We start from the raw sequence: 22,155 nt of genomic DNA on the forward strand, positions 1-22,155 counted from the left end.
TACTGCTGGGTGGGGCTGAAAGTCCCAGCTCCCTGCCTGACTGCCTGACACCTCCCTGGTAGGGGTGCTGGGGCGCCTCTTAGCCGGCAAGGGGAAGTCTGGCTTCTGCTGGTGGGGGTTAGGGTGTGGCTCTGTCTGTTCTTTGGTGTCCGGCTGGAGTAGGACGGTTATTGTCTAAGAGTTCTCTGTCTTGCCAAGTTGTTCTTCCCCAGTTCTTCAACCAGATAGGGCCTTTACTGGGGCTTCTGTGTTTTTGGTCTGCGCCCGTTGGCACTTCCAAGTTGCCCCTCCTCCAGACTCCAGTCTGGGACAGTGAGGCAAAAGGAAACCCAGGGCGCACACCTCTGTGTGGTTCCTCGGGTCCCGAGATTCCCAGTCCCTCTGCCTTCTACTCTCCACCTTTTCGAGTCTTCTTAGGTTTGTCTTATGTACAGTGTCCAGGGTTTTATTTGTAGTTAGTGGGAGGCATAGGGAACATTACATCTACCCCATCTTGAAGCAGAAATTTCCAGTGACCATTTTCAAAAGGGCTTTGGGCTGAGGAGAATGCCTAGGCCACCAGCAGTGTCTTCCCAGAGATCAGCCGGAAGTGTAGCCTCTGGTTTATTGGTTTTGCGGGGCATGGCTGAGTTTAATCGGAAGGGAAGAGGCTCAGCGGGTGCTTTAAAGCAAGTCAGGTGGTGACTTTTGCACAGGTCTGGTGCTTCTTCCCAGGTGGGCTGCCTGAAACAGAACTCAGTCCCATCTTTTGGGTCCTCAGTGTCGACAAGAGTTTACCTGCTTCTCCTTTCCCCGCTGCCCCTTAAAGTAAAACCCCAGTTACCCAGCCAGAAAACAGCAGCAGAACTACATACCATTAAGAGTTTCTAGAGCCCACTTCCTGTGCCAGCCGCCTTTGGGGTTGCCACAGTTCGTACGTCAGGTTATTGGGGGGCTCCCAGGAAGAGGGTGCCTTTGGGCCTGTCGCCCCACCCCAGAAAACTGAGGCAAGAGAGGGAGGAATGCCGCCCTACAAAGCCTCTGTCTGCTTGTGAGCCTCTCCCATGGGGACAGAGGCTGTGGTGGGTGTTTCTGGACTCACTGGCATGGCTGGGTCTGCTGTTGCCGTTTTTAGACAGTCTGAGAAATAGTGGGAGCAGCAGCACCTCTGGGACGCCCTTCCATGCCTGTGGGGTTACCTGAGACAGCAGGGTGTCCTGGTACGTGGCTCTCCAGGCCTGTGGACGGGGTTCCAGGCGCTGATGAGTTGAAGGAGGGCAGCAGCCAAGCCGCTCTGCTCAAGTGGACAGGCTCCTGCCTCTGTCTTCACTTTAGCTGTGCCCGTGCCAGCGAGTCCTCTCCGCCCCAGGCCGCCCTCCTTCTCACAGGTTGTTTGTTCCCTGTTTGTTTGCTTGCTTGCATGGCAGTGCAGGGTGGCAGGTACCTTCCTGTCCCCTGACGACCCTAGTGTTGCGCACTGGACATCTGGAGGTTCTCATTGTCACCCAGCTGTGGACGCCAAGTCTGCCCTCTTAGCCCTTTGCCCCACTCCCGGCTCCAGCAGACCTGAGCTGGTGCCTTGGGCTTCCCTCTGGACGCTGTCTAGCATGTTCTAGCTCGCTTCCTACAAACCAGGGGACCAGCTCATTGTCCTTGGAAACTTTTGTCCCTGTCTCTTTGACTGAAGTTTCCCAAATCTGGCTGGGGGGCACGCAGAGCACAGAGTCACTTGAAAACTTACGTAGTGAATCCCTGCCCCCCCCAACCCTCCCCCCCCCCGCCCCCCGCCCCCCTTCCCTAGACTTAGCTTTCTTAGCTTAGACTTGGCTTTTCTTGGCTTTGGGAGAAGGACTCATTAGTTCACATTTCCTGTGGCCTGTGAACCCATGAAGGTAGGAGCAGTTTCTTATTTATCTCTGCTTCCCCACTGCCTTACATAGGCCTTTGCAAATGTTTTTTTTTTAAGCAGCTTTATTGAGATAATTCTTCACATACCATATACAGTTGACCTATTTAAAGTGTACAATTTGATGGTTTTAGTATACTCCCAGAGATGTGCAACTATCATCACAATCAGTTTCAGAATACTTTCATCATCCCCAAAAGAAACCCTGTAGCTGTCACTCCCCACAGTCCTTCGTCCACTGTGCCCTGGGCAGCCCCCGTCTGCCTCCTGTCGCTGTGGATTTGCCTTGGCAAATGCTCTCGTGGAACGTTACCCCCTTCCCAGGCTGCTAGAACACTTGTTGCCCTGTGCCCTCTACTGGCCCAGCCTTCCCACCTTTTAGGACGACCTGCCCACCTGCGATGGGTCCCCTTTAGGGTGATCCGTATATGGAAGTCATGGCCAAGTGAGGTGGATGCTGGCAGGCTCCCCGAGTAGATGTTCGTTGAGCGAATAACGATGCTGATTTTGGGCCAGGTTCTGAGGGACTTGTGCCAGTCGCAGGTCTCTCACTGCCCCTTTTGAGGAAAGGGCAGGTACATGTAGCTGATGATGTGAAGTCGCCCCAAAGCCCTGCAGCCAGAAACGAGGAGGGTGATGTACGATCAAAGCCAGACAGAAACGGAGGAGACACGGCATTGGAGTCTAACCTGATTTTACAGGTCAGGGAACTGCAGGCCCAGCGGCCATGTCGGGGAGTCACCTGGCCGGGGTACACACGGGGTCGTCCCCCAGCACTGACCTCTCCGTCCTGTGTGCAGAGAGAGGCCAAGTGTGCTCGCATGCCTGGGGGATGGCTGGGTGCCGCTGGTGTTTGCTGAGAAAACAGACCTCTATTCTCTTTGCTTCTGCTTTCCCAGGCAGCATTTCATTCCACACACCCCATGGTCCTTCTGAGTCATGTCCCTCTAACTCTTGGTCCCCTGCCAGCACCCACTCCCCTGTTGCTTTCTTTCTTTCTTTTTTTTAAAATGTTTTTTCCTGCTTATAGACATTAGTGTATCTTTTTTAAAAAATTAATTTGTTTATTTATTTATGGCTGTGTTGGATCTTCATTGCTGCGCGTGGGCTTTCTCTAGTCGCAGGGTGCGGGGGCTGCTCTTTGCGGTGCGCAGGCTTCTCACTGCTGTGGCTTTGCTTTGTTGTGGAGCACGGGCTCTAGGCATGCGGGCTTCAGTAGTTGTGGCATGTGGGCTCAGTAGTTGTGGCTCATGGGCTTAGTTGCTCCGCGGCACGTGGGATCTTCCCAGACCAGGGCTCGAACCCGTGTCCCCTGTGCTGGCAGGCAGATTCTTAACCACTGCGCCACCAGGGAAGCCCCACCATGTTTCATCAACGCCAGTCTCGCTTCTTTCCTTCAGGCCACTCGATACCCCTTGCCCGAAGCCCTTCTTTCCGTTCACAGGGAAAAGCCAGTGCTTCCCCTGGGGGCCTGAGGACCCTGCAGAATCCAAGAGAAGAGGCTCACCGCCCCCCCCCCATGCTCTGTGACCTCTGGCAAGTGACCTTCCCTCTGTGAGTCACAGACTACACAGCTTTTCAAAATGAGGTGGTGTGACAGGGCCTCCCAATTTGGAAATGTTGAATAAAAAGCATGCTAAGAGGACCCCTAGGGCTTACCCAGAGATAGTCTATGTGTGTAAATAGCAGGCAGAGGGTTTGGGCTTTAATTTGTGTTGCTGCCCTCCAAAGGGCAGTGGACACATTGGCCTGGTTGTGCCTTTCCCAGCCCTTTCTCAGGAGCTGGGTATGGCTAAAAAAAGGGAGGTGGAGTCTGAGTGTCTGTCTTTATCTTTTAGCTCCTGTTGAACTTCTACTGCCAGTGTCTGGGGGGACAGGGGGATGCTTTGGATATAAAAAATAAAAAAATAGCCAGCATTTAGTAAGTACTTTCAGGCCACACGCTGTGCTCAGGTTTTTTTTTTTTTTCTCATGCAATTTTTGAGATAATTCATATACCATAAAATTCACTCTTTAAAAAAAATATATTTATTTATTTACTTACTTGCTTATTTTGGCTGCTCCGGGTCTTAGTTGCAGCATGTGGACTCCTAGTTGTGGCAGGCATGCGGGATCTAGTTCCCTGACCAGGGATCGAACCTGGCCCCCCTGCATTGGGAGTGTGGAGTCTTACCCACTGGACCACAAGGGAAGTCCCAAAATTCACTTGTTTAAAGCATACGATTTAGTAATTTTTAGCGTACTCACAAGTTCATGCAGCTGACTCCACTGTCTAATTCCAGAACATTTTCATCACCCCCAAAGAAACCCCATACCTGTTAGCAGCCACCCCCAATTCCTCCTCCCTCCACATCCTGGCTACCACTCATCTGCTTTCTGCTTCTATGGATTTCCTTATTTTGGACCTTTCATATAACTGGAATCACATAGTTTGTGGTCTTCTGTGTCTGTCTTCTTTCACTTAAAGCATAACGTCTTGAAGTGGAAGGTTCAACCATGTTGTAGGCGTGTCAGTACTTCATGCCTTTTTATTTCTGAATGACATTACATTGTTTGGATGGGCCACATTTTCTTTATCCATTCATCTGCTGTGGACACTGGGGTTGTTTCTACCTTCCGGCTATTGTGTACAGTGCTGCTGTGAACGGTCATGTCCAGGTTTTTACTTGAGCACCTGCTTCCAGTTTTCTTGGGGTTGTATATACCTAGGAGTGGACTTCTGGGTCATAGGGATTCTAAGTTTAACCTTTTGTGGAACTGCCAGACTCTTTTCCCCAGTGGCCGCACTGTTCTGCATTCCTGTGCTGGGCTGTGTTTTACTTGGACTGTCTCTTCAGTCCTCACATAAGATTCATGAGGTGTAGATATAATTATCATCACGCTCACCTTTCAAACAGGAAGATAGAAACTCGAAGGGTTTTCAGCCCAAGGTCGTACAACCAGTGAGTTGATTGCTAAAGCAGCGTCTCTGCTCCCAGGCCCTGTTCTGTACCATCAGGATGAGGGGCTTTGACGGTGCTGGTCACATGATGTCCCGAGTGCCTGCACATATTGGCACTCGCATGGTTGTGAAGAAAATGCCATTTTCCCCTGATCCTGGTGGCTTGATCAGAAACTTGAGGGGAGGTATCTGTTTCTTAGGAGTTCCTGTATTCTCTGGTGGTTCAGACTCCTGCTGGGTTTGCATTCTCCCCACACCAGACGCTACAGACCTGCCAGGAGGCTCTCCAACATCTCTCTTGGCAACTTGGCCTGGGGCTGGGGAATGGGATGCATGGAGTGTGTGGAGCAGAGGTGGATTCTTTTTCCAGTGAGCGCTTGTCAGCTTGTCATTAACTTGACCATTGAAACTGTCCAAGGCCACTGATGACCTGCCCTCCTTTTTCTCCTCCAGGCAAAACCCATTTATGGTGGCTGGCTGCTCCTGGCTCCAGATGGGACTGACTTTGATAACCCAGTGCACCGGTCTCGGGTAAGGGCATCAGAGTGAATTCTTGGGGTGGAGAATTCACCAAGAGAGGGGTTCACCTAAGGCAGATTGACCGAGTGGAGGACGGAGATGGGGGGTTGAATGGTGGATCCTGGGATGGCGGATCAGCAGAGAACCCCTCCCTGTTTGGTGAACTTGCAGGTCCCAGTAGTTATGCCTTGCCCTCCATTCAAAAGAGATGCACTCGCATGGTGCTACCTGTTTTGTGGGTCAGCTCCACTCTAGAAACAGTTAATGGAAAAGACCGAAGAGCAGTTCAGCGCACATTTGCATTATGCTAATTAGGCTCCGAGTTCTTTCAGGGCCAAGGTTCTGCTTCCTGTAGCCCCCTCTTTCCCCTCCCTTCCTCTCCATCAGGGAGCTCAGCAGATGAGCAGGAGTGAGGGGAGGCAGGCTTTAAGGGCCAACTTTGCTTGCGTCCCATCTCTCCTGGGCACCCAGCCCCGGGTGGGTCCTGCTGGACACAGGCTACTGCTTGGCCCGGTCTCAGCTGGAGCAGCGAGGTGGTCAAACCAGCATCGTCCCAGGTCAGTGGCTTGTTCCTCTGTCAGGGAGCCCCTTTGGATTTGACTCCAATTAAAACATGCTTTCTTTTTCCACACGCTTTCCTCCAGGTACTGCCGCCTCTGCCCCCTTCCCATCCCCTGCTTCCCCAGGGCCTCTGCCCTGCCTCTGGGTCTCTGCTGCCCCCAGCCTGAATGTTAGTTACACTCTGGGGTGGGGCCTTGGTACCCCACAGAACTTGCTTTGTATCTGGGGTCTTTGGGCTTCCTTCCAGAATGGGTTTTAATTTTAAAAATACCAAATAGGAGCCTTGGAAATATTTCTTGGGAAGAGTCCAGGTGGCCCAGCCTCTACAGGTCCTCTTTGCAAGGCCATGTGAGTGCCCTGTTCCTGCCACCCAGGTGTGAGGACAGCCAGGGCGACTGTGTTCCAGTGGCTGCAGTAACCAGGGAGCAGCCCTCTTTCCTCTTTTGTATTTAGGTCATACAGAATTGCCATTTCCAGCTTCTGATGGGAAAATCATTATTATAAATGATATAATTCTGGCCCAAAGCAAAGAGACATGATATTTTAGTTAGTTCTTGTGGCCTTATTGCCAGTAAAAGTATGAATTTTGTTGGGCTTTTGGAAATGTTGAAAATAGGTCATGGATCTTCATGATGATTTTTGGGATTTGGGGACCAGCAGTCTCATGTTCTAGACATTTTCCCCCCCACAAAAAGGAAGGGCCTTTCTGTTCCACTGTCAGTGCCATTGGGCCTCCATCAGCCCCTGGTGGCCTGGCCTTTGGGTGGAGGGCAGCGAGGGGGCAGGGGCACCCTTTGCTGGTCACTCCCTCCCTGGATGTCACAGTTGTTCCCACTGGCCTCCCTCCTCAGTTTTGATTTTTGTTACTTCTGTCCTCCTCAGTGAATACTGGTGCCCGGCTGGCTTTTTCCCTTTTTCAACCTCCCTGTGGGTCATTGGAACAACCCTTTTATACCATTTTTCCAGATTTTTTCAGAAGTGGGGAATCAGTGCTTGGCATTCTCAGGTTATCCCATGTCATGTCAGGTAATTCATCAAATTAATATTGACACGTTATTAGTAATAACCTCTGTGCTGGGTACATAAAGAATACAAAAAGGTGACCCAGACATTGCCTCTGCGCCTTTTTCTGAGGAGCTTGCAGATTAAAATAGATCAGGTGTCTTTTAAAATCTCAGTGATTGGGAACACACTGGGTGGTTTGGGCCTCTCCACTGGCCCAATCCTGGCTGATGAGGCACTGTTCTTCTACCCCTGGGCCCCAGAAATGGAAGCTGTGCAGCCAGCGTGCCTCAGAGGTAGGCTTGTCAGGCGCAGGGGCTCGGCAAGTGGAGACGGGCCAGAACCCTCCCGACACCCTCTGTGTTCCGTTGCAGAAATGGCAGCGCCGGTTCTTCATCCTCTACGAGCACGGCCTCTTGCGCTACGCCCTGGATGAGATGGTGAGTGTCCTCCTCCGCCCCTCCCCTCTCCTGCCCCGGCCCTCGCCAGGCCCCTTCGTCGCGGTGGCGTCGGCCTTGTGGCGGCTGTGTGCTCTTGCTTCCGCTTCTGCTCAGGAGGCTGGAGATGTTGAAGCCCGTGTGGCAGCTGGTTGCAGCGGCCCTCACAGCCCCGACCTTTGCCTCGAGGCACCTTCAGTGGCCACGGGTGAGAGTCACGGTGAGGGAGGAAGTCACTTCTGTTCAGGGTGGTAGGAGGGCCTGGTTAGAAGCGGAGGAGGTTGCAGGCCCGCGGGAGCAGGTGCGGCCGCCCTGGGTGGGCGGGTGCCAGCTGACCCCCACGGATCCGCGCCTAGTGCAGGGCTCCTCTCAGGTCCGTTGCTGGAATTGGTGTTGCTCATCGTATTTGACGTTCAGAGGTCTCCTGGCCACAGGGTTAGTGTTCTGGTCACTAAGCCAGGATGTACGGGCTCCATCCTGTCCCATCAAACAAACCCACCTGGTTTGTTTCCTGGGCTGGATGAGTATTTACCAACCAAGTAGAATATTCTGGCTTTTCTTTTTCCACCCATTTTGTCTCCTGACTTTTTTCTAAAGGAGATCAGTCTTTCCTAACTAATCTAAAGTATGACTGAATTCCAAGCTTTATAAAGGATTGAAGGTGGAAGCCTTGAGTGCCTTTTCCTGTTCTATTGGCGTGTGTGTGTGCGTGCGTACCTTTGTGTGGGCAGCATTGTTAAACTGGGACTGTCCAAGAACATCTGTTCACACCGTGTAAGACAGGTTGACCCCACCCCTTTCAGAGTTCATTTCCTTGCTGCAGGGGTGAGAGCAGGGTTCTGGAAGTGTGAGCAGAGCACCTTGTAGTCTGTTGGGACACTTGGATGTTCGGTGGTTATCACAGCTGATACGGGACCAGGCCATCGGTGTTTCCGTTTCTATGTGGGGTCTTAATCTTTGTGATGTGATGCGTTTTCCATTTTGTTTGTGGGACAAGTTAATGGGTATGATATCTGGGAATGGGAATTAATAGGTATGATACCTAGTTCTGTGTTGACTATTGCCTCATTGGTTCCTTCAAAAAAAGAATTTTCCTCTTTTTCATTCTTTCTGATGAGCATATTTGTACAGCACGGGTGGTCCACAGAGGGTTTTTGCCATGGAAACATCTGTGGTCCAGAGTAGTTTGAGGCGACTGGGTTGGTACCACTGGTGGTGGTAGAATTTGCTAGAGGCAGGAGCAGGGGGCGGATTCACCTGGACACTCATTTCCTTTGGTGACTCAGCACTGCTCTCTGTGTTCTCCTGAGTTGGCCGTCATGCCAGCAGGTACCCTGGCGCGGGAGCTGGGCTCCGACCCGCCTGGAGGTTTACTTTGTCCTTCCTGTGCCTGTCTGACTGCTGTTAAGTCCCGCAAAGACTAACCATAGAGAGGGGGCCTTGGAGGTCACTGGATGACATCCAGGCTGGGCCGGGCCATGAATCAGCCCAAAAAACAGAATTCCCTGGACTCGGCTTGGAGGCTGATTCTTCTGGTCAGGAAATCTTTCTTTAGGTCCAGCCAGGGTCCGGTATAGTCCATGGTTCTCTTCAGTTGCACGAGCATGAGGGTGGCTGCTGGTCACAAATGCACAGCACATGCTGGTCCGAGAGCTGCTCCTGCATGACTGGGACTGTGAGCCATGGGTGACACCTGGCCATGCCTTGCGGTCTCCCCACAACCTGTCCATCCTGTGCTGCTCGGGCGGAGGTGGACGTGCCAGCCATGGAGAAGAAGGAAGCTGGGGAAAACCGGGGCTGCAGAGAGGGTGTTTGGGGGGCCCAGAGTGGAGGGACGGGCCCAGGTCACTCTGGCAGATCCCCGTGGGGATGAAGAGACTGACCGGTGGCTGCTCTGTGGCCCAGACTGCAGTGCAGGAACACGGCCCTCCCGGGGTGAAGGGGCATCATTTCTGTGAGTGACAGGAAAGAGTAGCAGTTGTGTTGAAATACCTTTAGAGTGGTGTGGTTTTCCCTGTTGGGTTAGGAAGGCCCCGTGGGGGAAGTTATGAGGAAGCCTCTGGGCCGTGTGCGCGAGGAGGCTGCTGAGGGACGGTCAGGCGCCGGCCGCCCGGTGGTCAGCGTTGGCGGCCGTTGCCGTGGGGGCTTGTGGGTGGGCTCCTTCTTGTGGGGCTGGAGTGGCCTCTCCCACCCCGTGGTCTGTGTCAGGCCTTGTTCTTCGTGGCCGCTCCCCAACCCAGAGGCCAGTTTTCCTGAAGCCTAGACTCCCGCCTCCACCTGGAGCAGAACACCGTGCATACAGACTTGTGTGCGAACCAAGTTCCAGCCGTGCCAGAATTTTCCTCTCTGAGTACCTAGAAGTGGAGCCGTGGTCCTCAACTGGGCACCTTGTGCCTCCCGGGGCTGCCCGGCAATGTCTGGAGTCATCTTTGAGTCTCACAGCTGCATGAGGGTGCAGAGGTGCTATTGGCACCTAATGGGTGGAGGCCAGGGTGCTGCGAAACAGAGTGTGATGCCCAGGATGGCCCCACAGCAGAAGGTGATCCGGCCCCAAGTCCACAGTGCTGGGCTGAGAGACCCTGTGTGACCTGGTCCGTGGCTTCCTTTTTTTTTTTTTTTTAATTAAAATGTTTGACTTGCTATCATCCTGGTTCTTAAAAGGTTCAGAAGGCCCTACCCCTCAGATTTCCTGGGAGTGAGGGAGGTGATGGGCAGGGTTAGCCTACTAGCTGGGATGGTGCATGCTGGGCCTGGAATAGGAATGGGCCTGTTCCTGGTGGGGAGGGGTTTCTGTGGGGTGTTCTTGCACATCAGGTGACCACCGGGCCAGCAGAACTGCTTGTGTGGCTCTCTGCCGGGGAGTGGATAGGCACCGCTTCCTGTGGCAGCTCAGGGCAGTTCGGACCTCTGTGCCTGTATAATAGGCCCATCTCGGTGTTGGTCTCCAAGAGCAGCAGCTCTGAGCAGCCGGTAGCCACTGCTGATCATTCCACTGCTGCCAAGTTTAGCTTTAGCTCTCCCCCTTGCCCCGCCCACCCCATCCCTCCCCAGCAAATCTATTGCATGTAATAAATTAGCGTTTTATGGCAGGGACCTTAACACTTAGTCACAATCTGTTTCAAATTGTTATTTGGACTTTTATACAGTATTACTATTTGTTTTCATTTGCTTAAATGTTATCTTACCTACAAGATGGTACCTTTTTTCTTCAGTGCTGGGCCCCCGATAGTTTTTGGATACTTTTTTGGTACCTTCGTATTGTCTGTCCTGGGGTTTGGGTAGTAGCACAGACCTCGTAAATATTTGTTGAGTTGAAATAATCAACTTTGTAAAGTGCGGTGCTGCAGGATTTCTGTTTCAGCGTGGGGAGGAGGTGGGACCTGGGCGCTCCTGGGGGAGGGATTAGGTGCGTTTTGCATCGAAGCTCTTAGCTGTTCCTCAGCAGAAGGGAGAATGCGCTCCAGAGCATAGGGTGGGGACCCAGAGGGGCATCGTGGTGGCCAGGAGGCCCGGAGGAGGAGGCTGCAGTCCTTGGGTCAGCACCCGCCTGGAGGGCTCTTTCGAGAGGCCCTCCTGCGTGGACTCTTCTGCTGGGTCTGGGGCCTCAGGCTAGTCTGGCTCCAGGGGTGACTGTTGCCTTCTCTTCCAGGCGGCTCTGAGATGGGACTAACCTCCGGGAGTCACTTTTCCTTTTTTGGGAAATGTCTTTCTCGATACACCCACATACCCTGTAACCGTTGGGTGTGGAGGAGAGGCAAATTGCCCAAAAAAGGAAAAAAAAATCCCAAACGCAGGCCGAGGTGAGGTGGGCTCAGCGCAGCCTCACAGACAAGTGGGAGCTTGAACAGTTGCGCTGCGCCTCTGTTTCTTCAGGAGTGGACAGAGTGAAGAATCTAGAAACCCAGGCTGCTGCCTCTCTCTCTCCTCTGCTTTTGTTTCTCCCCCTGTGCTCTGCCTTGTTCGTTTACCAAATTCTGCCACTTTCCTTGAGCTTTTGGGGACTGATGTAAAGCTAAGGTGCTGGGGTCACTAGAAGGCTTTCCTGAAGAAGCTCCCCACCCAGAGGGGGATCCAGGGCCCCGAGTTTCAGGTGGAGCCGCTGGGCTGTGAGGCTCTGGGGCTCCGGGGGGTACTGTGCCTGATGAACTCTGGCAGCCTTGTCTCTTGATTTCATCTTCTCTTCCTTTTTCCTCCTGGAAGCCAGGCAAAAACATGTTTTGTTGTTGTTGTTTGCTTTTAAACTGTGGTAAAATATGTGCAACAAAATTTACCATTTTAGCCATTTTTTTTTTTTTCTTTTTGCGGTATGCGGGCCTCTCACTGTTGTGGCCTCTCCCGTTGCGGAGCACAGGCTCCGGATGCGCAGGCCCAGCGGCCATGGCTCACGGGCCCAGCCGCTCCGCGGCATATGGGATCCTCCCAGACCGGGGCACGAACCCGTATCCCCTGCATCGGCAGGCGGACTCTTAACCACTGCGCCACCAGGGAGGCCCCCCATTTTAGCCATTTTTAAGATTATAGTTCGGTGGCATTAAGCACGTTCACATTGTTGTGCGACCATCAGCACCGTCATCTCCAGAGCCCTTTCCATCTTCTAGGCTGAAACTCTGTCCCCGTGAAGCCCTCACTCCCCACCCCTCCCCCAGCCCCACCACATACCCTCTGCTTCCTGCCTCTACGGATCTGAGGACTCTAGGGACCTCCTGTAAGTGGGGTCATATGGTATTTGTCCTTCTGTGTCTGGCTTATTTCACTTAGCATAATGTCCTCAAGGTTCATTCATGTCAGAGCATATGTCAGAATCTCCTTACTTTATTTTATTAAAAAAATTATCTCTCTGTCTATTTATTTATTTATTTTATTTGGCTGTGCTGGGTCTTAGCTGCGGCATGTGGGATCTAGTTCCCTGACCAGGGATTGAACCCGGGCCCCCTGCATTGGGAGTGCGAAGTCTTAACCACTGGACCACCAGGGAAGTCCCAGAATCTCCTTATTTAAAAAAATCAAAATTCTGGAAGGTCTAATGCTGTTGAACTCTTTCTGCTCTGAAACAAACTGACCCTGGGTCTCTCCTTTGTGGGAAGCATGTAGAGGTTGTACCCGTGCTTCCGCGGCAGGTGTGTGGGGTGTCTCCCCCATCCTCTGCCCTGAGATTCCTAGAAAGTCAGGACAGAGCGGAGCTTTGCGCTTTCCCAGGGGCCGTGCTGCAAGGGCTTCAGTGGGCTTCACGTCCCTGCACACAGTAGGGAGAACACTTTTCACCCTGGGGTTCGAGGGCAGCTGTGGGTTTGTCAGCCCCCTAGGAGGAGACGCTCCAGCCTGAGAGGTCACTCTTGGGGTCTGTGCTCGCATGTGAAGTGGTGGGCTTGTTCTGAATGCTCTTCAGAGGATGCTGAGTGCTAACAGGTTAGGGTTCTGGCTCCTTTACACTTTTCTTCCTGTAGGACCAAGTCCTGGAGGTTGCTTTGATCCTAGGGCGTTTGCCCTGTTCATGCTCAATGAATTTGGGCCCCAGGGGAGCACGGGGAGGGACTCACCTTGGCCCTGCTGCCAGTGGGGACTGTCTTTGAGGGTCTCTCGCTCCTCTGCAGCTGAGTCCCCATCGCATCCCCTGCTCAGAACCTCCTGAGGGCAAGGCCCAGGTAGCCACAGTTTAAATGACCACTCCCTGCGACTTTAAGAAGCACAGACATTGGAGAAGCCCCGCTTTTTTTTTTTTTTTTTTTTTTTTTTTTTTTTAGTTTCTGCTTTATAACAAAGTGAATCAGGCATACATATACATCTGTTCCCACATCCCTTCCCTCATGCATCTCCCTCCCTCCCACCCTCCCCATCCCACCCCTCCAGGCGGTCACAAAGCACCGAGCTGATCTCCCTGTGCTATGGAGAAGCCCCGCTTTAAGCGCTGGCTCTCCTCCCCCTTGCTTGGAGCTTTCCTAGGCAGGCCGACATGTCTGAGTCATTGGTAACCACAGTGGCTGTTGTGTCCGTAGCAAAGGGCCGTGGGGGGGAGAACACACGGCCGAAAGAAGGTTCCTCTCACGGTGACGCTCACAGCCTGTTGGGACCCATGTGGACACGTGAAGGTTAAATACCAAGCCAACCGCAGTGTGCACGTTCTTCAGGGCAGTGGATGACTAGGGAGTCAGAGGAGTCTTCTGGGAGGAGAGAGGGGGCCTTGGCCACCATCCTGCTGGTCACAGGGTTGGGGAGGGGCCACGTGCTCAGCCCGGTACTCTGTGTTTGCTCTTCAGGCACGACCTCTAACGTGATGGTCACAGCAGTATTGCTTGACAGATACTGTTACTCCATTTCACAGAAGAAACTGAGGCCGCAAGAGATGGTGGCATCACTCAACTTATGAGTGACAGAACTGGGATTTGTGAACTGGTGAGGGGCCTCCTGGGAGAATGACAGGGTCCTCCCCCTGCTGTGTCTACTGATGGGCGGCTCTGCGTGCGGTGTGGGAGGTGGTGCTGGCGAGGGCCAGGCTGGCTCTTGGCCTCCTGCCCACCCCTCGGGTCTTTCTGTAGCCACAGACTGGCAGCTCTAGGAGGTTCTCATGTGCCTTCTAGCTCGCTGAACTAAACTAACTTCAGACCTGCAGTCCGGGTGTGTAGACGTACATTCAGAGATGTGTAGAAATCAGAACAGTACTCAGCCCCGTGCCTGTCCGAGCTGCGGAGAAGCTTCCCCACATCTGATGTTTTACGGATTAGTCTCATGTCTTTAGATTTATTTTTAAACCCGTCATGTGTTTGGCCTGGCTTCGGCCTTTGTACTTTTCCACGCAGTTTCAGCCTCCAGGGCACAGAGGCAGGCCTGCTGTGTCAGGGTGCCGGGAACCTGAAGGGTGTAGGGAGAGAGCGTTGGTTTGGGGTCCAGTAACTAAGGGTTTTGCTCTGGGGCCGCTCTTTCTGACTGAGCGTCCTTGAGCAGGGCCTCCTCCCTGCCTGATTTCTCTCCACAGAAAGCTCGTGGTGGTGTTGGGCCCACAGTGAGCCTGGGCTTCTTCCTTCCTTCCCCTCCTCTGCTCAGCTGCTCTTCTGCAGTCCTGTGCTCGCCATGGTAAAACTGGTAGTTTTGAAAAATAGCTTTGAACTTGGAAGTGTTCTCATCCTTACGCTAGCCTGTGAGCAAGATGCGGGCTGTTACAGAGCGGAAGCCATTCCCGGGCCCTACAGATGCACCACGTTCCACTGGGCCCTCCCGGTGCTGTCACAGACAGGTTGGGAGACCTCTGTCTTTCAGTGGAATTCTGCACAGAAACTTAATACAAGTTTTAAAACTGATACAATCTGGCGCTACTTTAGTTGAAATTGTGGGATACTCCCACCCCTCCTTCACCACCCCCCCACCCCACCCCCCAGCTGCAGAGAAGAATATGCCCTGACTGGACAGACCTGCTTCTGAGGTAGAATCATCTGGGTATCTGAAGGCCCAGTCCACTAGCCTGCATGAGCAAGACACCTCTTCTGTGTCGACCATTTAATTAACTTAGTTTTCCAAAATAATGAACTTCTAAAAACACATTTGCAAAAGTGGTAAGTGCTTTGCTAGTGGTGCCTGATATGTGAACAGCACCCGTCTTTCAAGATAAACTCTGAGGCCTCTGCAGGGGCTGTTGTTCGTGAGGAAAAGCGGAGAGTGGCTCAGCCTGGGAGAGCTCAGGAGTCATGCACCCGCCGGGCTGTCTAAAAGGTGATTCCAGGGTGTTGAGGTGTTTTACCCCTGCCTGCTCTAATTTTCCAGACTTGGGGGCTGTAGATGAATTCCTTACCCTATCTTTACTTAATCATGACAAACTACACATCCTTTTCACCTCTTTGGGAGGGATGTTGAGCATTTAATTCCTTAATGACTCTTACGTATGTTGTGGATAAAATAGAGTCTGTGAATGTGTATTATGTATGCAAGGGCTTCCTTGGCTGGAGGTGTCTGTAGTCTCTTGGGGCGGGTGTGGATGACAGCATGAGGGGTGGGTGCAGAGAGGACCCTGAGCTCTGCCTCTGGGCTCCCTGCAGGCCGCTTTGCCCTAGAGCATCTTCGGGTCAACTTCAAGTTACTTGGAAATGTTACAGTGAGTGAGCGAGGAAGGGCAAGATGAGCCCAGCTGGGACTGGGAGCTCCTCCCAGCTGACAGCAGAGCCTTGTTGTCAAAAGGTCAGGGGTCAGCGGTGAAACTCACAAGCGTCACATGCCTTCTTTCCTCAAGTTTGACTCACTGTGACGCAGGAGACGTCACCCATTAGAGTGAAGCATCCCTGTGTACAGATGTTGTTCCCTGGAAACTGGTGGCCGAACTTTAAGTCCTTCCCTGCGCTCCCCTCCTTTTTACTGAGTTGAGGAGGAGCTTGGAACACAGGCTTGTTAAGATGTCTGAGCCTGGTGTCTATTGGAAGGTGCAGGATTCTGCCTCTGGTAGCTTTTTGTTGTCATTTACCACTCTGCATGCTGGCTTGGGAGACATTTCTCAGTATGGAACAGCTGGCGGATGGAGGCCACCAGCAGTTAGTTATGGGGCTGTTTGGGATGAAGAACAGAGGTTTTTAGAGATGACCTGGTCCAGATGCCCATTTGTGGCTGGGGAGACCCAGTGAGGAGGGGCTCAACCAGTAGGTGTGGGGCAAGCAGTCAGGTTCCTGGTTGCCTAGTCCCAAAGGGAAGGGCTAACTGTTAACATGGGGGGCCTGAGTCTGGGGCAGGGCAGATGTTCTGTGCTTTCAGTGTTAGGATCTGTCACCTGGTGGCCTGGGCCTTGTAGAGGAAAGAAGTTAAGAGAAGAACACATGGGAATGAATGGCTACAGAGGGTCAGGTAGAAGGGAGCAAATACATACCTGCCAGGTGGGCTAGGAACACTCTACAGGTAACCCCGAATCATTCACAAGAACCAAGAGAAGACACAGGCACCACTCCCAGGTGGGTCCAAGTCAGACCGATCTCCTTCCTCTGTCCCTTGTCCCCAGGGCACATATTTCCATGTGGGTCTCCCTCTACAGGGCAGTGAGCACCTCGAGGCAGAGCCTATTTGCCTGCATAGATGGGATCTTAAATAATACACGCGGGTGTGGGAGAAGCTCCACACCTGTTGGCTGACCAAGTGGGGAATCGGTCTGCTGTCCTTCTTGACTCTGGCGCTCGAGTCTTTGTCATAAACGTTTAAGAAGGCCGCCCCCGGGAATCCTCCTTCTTTGACTTTCAGACCAGAGTGAGAGGACTTAGTGACCGGGTTGCCCCGTGAGTGCCTTTCTGTGTTACTGGGACCGTCCTGTGTACTTTCCTTCCTTCCCAGTTACCTGAGTGCTGAGTCAAGGACAGCAGAATAGGGATCAGCTATACCTGCCTGTGTCTGGTGCCCGTGAGCCTAGTGAGAACCCACGGCCCTCTCTCTGCTTCTCCCAGGGTGCCCGCAGCTGCTGAGGGGACACACACGACTCGTGAACAGAGGAGGCTGCAGGAGGTTCTATGTCCTCTTGTACACTTGGTTCCCCTGTCTGGCCCGCTGCACGCACACAGCTCTTTCAGTGATGGGAGGAGGTGATGGGGGCGATTGGAGCAGCAGTTCTGTTGAGTTGGGGAGGGAGTTCTGTGGCCCTCACTCTGCACTGGGATAGCAGCTGAGGCCGGACAGTGGTGGGTGTCCTTGTTGGAGGTCTTCAGAGCTGTGGGGGGACTTCTGTGGCAGCTGCGACTGTGGCCTGGAGGGTGAGCGTCTGTGGTAATGGGCTGGGCATCTCTGGCTCTCATGCAGAGACAGGAGTGACTTTGGGTTTTAGGAAAGTGAGCAGCTGGGAATATAATTGGTTAGGAAGCTAATTAAGTGGCGGCAGGGAGAGAACTGTCAAAAAATGGGTCATTTTATGCGAGTCAGCAACAGAAAACATTTGGGGTCCAAGAAACAAAGCCAAGTGACTGGTACTGGTATGTCCACGTGTGTGCCCATGGTGCCCACATGCGCCTGTGCAGGGCTGGGCGGCATGAAGCCAGGCTGCAGAGGCCTCCAGGGCGTAGCCCTGCACCCTGACTTCTCGGGCTCTGCACCCCGCACCCCGTCATGCACCCAGCCCTCCCCACCTGACCATCTCCTTCCTTTGGACTTTCCTGGGAAATGGGCAACACAAACAGTCTGATAAGCCAATCCACTTAAGGCATTAATTGTGGGTAAGCAGCTTAATATGTTAGTGTCTTAATCTCTTCTGCCCTCCTTCCCCCCCCACCACACTTTTTCAGAAGAATCTTTTCTTGGACAGGGAAGCGAAGGGGATGTTCTTTTTGGCGGAAAAGCCCTCTGAACCCAGGGCATGATTCCACTCGTAGAATCTCACAGATGGCAGGTGGGGTTTCTTAAGGAAGGTACCTCACTTGGTACCATGTGATGACTTACTCTGAAGGGCTGATCCAGCCCATGTGCACGTGCACGTTGAGGAACTGATCATTCACGGCTGTCTCTCGAGTGTCAGAAGTGAGCTCAAGGTGGCTTCATTCTGGGCAGAGGATTCTGATGGTGATACACAGTGTGTAAGTGTATTAGTCTCCCATGGCTGCCATGACCACTGCCGCTGACCTACTGCTTTAAGACCACAGTCCTGGAGGTCAGGAGTCCAGCTCAGCATCCCTGCGGCTCCAGGCGACAGTGGTGTCTCGCCCTTTTCAGATTCCAGGGGCCGCCTGTGCCCCTCGGCTCGTCGCCCCTTCCTTGCGTCTCTGCTTGCATCGTCACCTCTCCTCGCCTGTGTCGGTTCTCCCCTGCTTCTCTCCTGAAAGGACACTTGTGATGACATTTAAGGCCCACCCGCGTAAGGCGGGACCATCCCTGCATCTCAGGATCTTTAATCACACCTGCAGAGTCCCTTCTGACACCTGAGGTCACACTCACAGGTTCTGGGGATTGGGGTGTGGATATCTCTGGGGCCATTATTCAGCGGCCACAAAGGGTGTGATCAGAGGGACCTAATGCAGAGTGCTCTAGATACAGAGCAGGGCAAGCTGGTTCTGCCTGGAAGGTTTCACAGCAGAGAGAAGCTGGGCCAGGTCTTAGGGCTGGAGGGCTTTGCCTGGGATGGGGCCAGGAGACAGTGGGCATGGCTGGCTCTTCACTTCGTCTTCCTCCCTCCTTCTGTCCTCAGCTCCAGTTCTGGGCAGGGTTAGGTGGTGCTTGTGGATGCCCCTGCCGGGCTTGAGGCAGGCACAGGAGATGGGAACAGAGAAAGGCAGTACATGGAAGACGGAAAGGAGAACGATGGGCCCCCCACGGCTGTCCCCAACGGCACAGATGCGCCGTGTTTCCAGAGTGAGCCGGGCACAGGTGCAGCGTGGGGAAGGACCAGCCCTGTACCAATGAGGGGACGGAGAGGTGACGTTGCCCAGGTTATGGCGTCAGCTCCTCGACACAGCCCTCCCGGCCGAAGTTCCGCAGCCAGCATGGCTGGCATCCCTCCCATCGAGCTGGCCCGCAGGGCGAGGTGAGGGAAGCGGGAATCCCATGTCGTCCTGTTGGCGAGGCTGCTTCTCTGTGACTTCTAACGAGGGTGGTATTGCTGACCCAGCCAGTGGGACCGTGAGGTGTGGGAATGGGGCAGCGCAGGTGGAGGGGACAGAAACCCCCCAAACCGCGGAGGGAGGCGCTGAAGGACTTGGTACCCCGGCAGTTGTGGCCCACCTCCAGCCGCACAGGAGCACGCTCGTCCTCGAGCAGCGGAGATGGGTCCTTGCGGCCTCATTGCAGGGCCAGGATTCCAGCCAGCTTCTGCTGCACCTGCTCTCTGTCCCTCCTCAGGTCACCTTCCTTTTGGGTTTCTGTCTGTACCTCTGCCTGGTGGATGCGCTGGGCTGTTTGTCCAGGTCCACTGTGAGTGATTCACTTTTCCCTCTGAACCTACTGGTGGGGGTTGTACCTGTCTCCCCGCTGACCAGTGAGGATCTGGGGGCCTGACAGTGCTTTGCGGCGCCCAGGCCCCAGCTGAAAGGCCGTGTACACGGATGCTCATCCGTGGCATCAGGCTGTCTGTCTGAGGCTATGGTGGCTGTCACTGGGGCAGAAGCCCGAGGCTCACTTCCTCCAGGTAGCCATATACATTTTTTGGAACCAGCTAGCCTCTGATCAATGCAGAGCTAAAAAAAAAAAAAAATCACACCAGTCACTGCGCTAGCTGCTCTCACTGGGTTCCCATTTAATCCTGAAAATGGTTCTGTAGGGAGAGCCCAAGGTAAACCTTGCTCAAGGTGAGGTTCTCCCCCGGCAGAGCTGGGCTTCTGGCCTTGAGCCGTGGGTGGGAGGCCTGGCGTGTGGAGCTGCTCTGGCTCCTGTGCTGTGAGCCCAGATCCCCCTCCCAGCACCTGGTGCCGGAGCTCTGCCTGGTTAATGTGGTGTGATGGGTGCTGACGCCTGCTGAGCGCACAGGGCTGTGACGGGCAGAAAAGGGCCAGGCAGCCTCTTTTCCTCCGTCCCTCCCGTAAGGCAGCCAGTGTCTGAAGAATCCCATGCTGGATGGAGGCCAGACTTGTGCCTGGTGTGGAGGACACGCCTGGCCCTACCTTCCAGCGCTTTCTCAGGAGGAGACCTACCAGCACCGCCACATATTCGGGAGCCGGTGGTTGAGGGGCCACAGGGAGTGGTAGGTGTGGGGTGGTGTTGAGGGTGCTCGAAAGCATCCTCTCCTTCAGCCCTCACCTTTGACAGATGAGGAAACTGAGGTGCAGAGGGGAGGAGGGGTCTCCGCCGTCACCCTCCAGCAGGTTCAGAGACACGGCTGCGCCTCCACGCGGGGGCTCTCACTGCCTGGAGTCAGGGTTGCGTGTGAACAGGAGCTGTGAGCTCCTGGGGGACGGACACGCACCCCATTCCCACACCAGCAGACCCTCACGTCTGTAATTGACGCTCAGTCAGTCCTCCCTGCCCACCCGGTGGAGGAAGGTGGGGAGCAGGCCCCAGACAGGCTGGGGTGCTGACCCCATCTTGAGGTAGGAGGTGCGGCGTGAGTGTGGAGAGGACGCTTCAAGGCTTCTGATCTTTTGGGGGCTTCCTTCTGGGACAGAGAAGAGCACACAATTCCTGCTCTGTGAGAAGAGGTTAGAAAGACAGCCCGACCCCACATTGTTGGTGGGAATTCTCGAACGTTCCCTGATACGCCTTCCTTTCTCTTCATGGGCTTCCCTTGGCCACTGGACCAAGTCACCGTGCCCAGCTTCTTATCTGCCCTTCTGTTGCTGAAATAAACACAAACCCTGCCTTTCCAAACCAGGAAAAGCAGGGTGAAAGTGTCCTCTTAGGGGTGCCAAGCCATTTTATCTTCTTTGTATAAGTAGGCCCCTGTAGGTGACGTTGACAGACACTGGGATGTCTTCTTAGATGGGACCCCTTGTCCTGCTGGTGTAGGCCAGGCGAGGGTGGCCACCACTGCCCGGAGAGCAGGGCAGGGCCAGTTCTCTGCAGAAGGAGTGGGTGTGGAAGCAGGCCTGTTTTGTTTGTTCACGTATCCACTCACTAACGATTTTGCCAGGTCACGGGCATGGGTTCCTAAAGGATGCTTGAAAGGATGGAAGAGGGGAGAGTCGCTGTGTGGAGCGTCAGCCTTTTGGTTTAGTAGTGTGAACATCTGCTAGCTTGGTAGCACTTTCATCCATACTGGCTTCTTCCATGGATTGTTAGCCTCTTCCCATCAGGGAGAAAAGCATTTGCCTAATTTTAGAACACACCTGGTTATTTAGTTTAAACTTTACATTAAACCCCCAAATCCAGTGTTCAAACCGTCACAACCTTAGAAATGATCTTTCCATAATTACTTTGGGAAACACATGAACTCTCCTCCGGCAACGGCCGTGTTTGAGGTTTTTGACTTAGGAAAAACAGTCCTTTATTTCTAACAGCCTTGCCCAGGGAGGAAATAATATACGAACACACCCTAAAGAGAAGTTGCATCCAGAGCTAACTGACTTGCCTGAAGACCCTGGGGGTCAGCCTCCTGGACCTGTGGGGGTGATGGCGAGCAGTCTTTTGAAAGGTGTGTGTCCATTTCCGGCCAGTAGCTCAGTATTTACCCTGGGATCTCTGTGCTCCCTGACATATGTGAAGCCTGAAAATGGGCCAGATGGGAATTTTAAACCATCATGGGGGCTTTAATTTTTTTTTAAATAATATACATACATAGTTTAAAAAGTCAAGTCTGTAGCCACACCACTTGTTATATACAGAAGCGTGCACCACCCTGCCCCATTCCTTCCTCCTGTGCCTGTTCCCGCAGGAGGCTACTGCCAGTTCTTGTAGCTGGAGGATTTGTAAATAACACACGTATCCTGTCATTTCTTGAGTTTCCGAAGGCGCTGTTCGTTCCCCACACATAGGGTTCGGTTCTTGTGCCTGCTGGCTTTGCCACCCCCACTTCCCCACACGTCAGTGTGTGCAGGCACGTGCCTCTCTCGTCCTCTTGCATCCTGCCGACACAGGCGCAGGGCAGTAAACAGTAGGGTTAAGTCAGTAGTGTTTACGTTATTATGATACTGTAAGAAATGTGCATATCCAAGCCGTGTAGTACACCATGACTCTGTTTCCTTTCATATTTGATTTCTCTTGCAGTTGATAATTGCCCTCCCCCCTTCGTTTGTTTGATTTATATTTAACTAAGCTTGATTGAACTTTAAACTTTCTGACAGAACTACAAAACTCCTCTTAGTGTGGGCAAGTCCCTAGGTCAGTGGCTCTTTTTTTTCCCCTGGTCAGATCCCTCATGGAGCCCTTTCTCCTCTCGTTTCCATTTGGCTCTTCTCCAAGCCCGCTGCTTAGCTCTTGACTTGGAAGTTCCCTTCCTCCTG

General features: G+C 53.3%; 1 protein-coding gene across 3 annotated transcripts in view; it reads left to right on the top strand.

The window, feature by feature from the left end:
* MPRIP (myosin phosphatase Rho interacting protein) overlaps positions 1-22,155 on the top strand; it is a 126,060-nt gene that overhangs the window by 28,458 nt on the left and 75,447 nt on the right. For all 3 annotated transcript variants that reach the window (XM_060080434.1, XM_060080433.1, XM_060080435.1), the window contains exons 2-3: positions 5,280-5,357; positions 7,283-7,348. In XM_060080434.1, coding sequence (XP_059936417.1) covers positions 5,280-5,357; positions 7,283-7,348 — 144 coding nt within the window. The remainder of the gene's footprint in view (positions 1-5,279; positions 5,358-7,282; positions 7,349-22,155) is intronic.

Source organism: Mesoplodon densirostris, chromosome 18, assembly GCF_025265405.1.
Source record: "Mesoplodon densirostris isolate mMesDen1 chromosome 18, mMesDen1 primary haplotype, whole genome shotgun sequence".
NCBI lineage: Eukaryota > Metazoa > Chordata > Mammalia > Artiodactyla > Ziphiidae > Mesoplodon > Mesoplodon densirostris.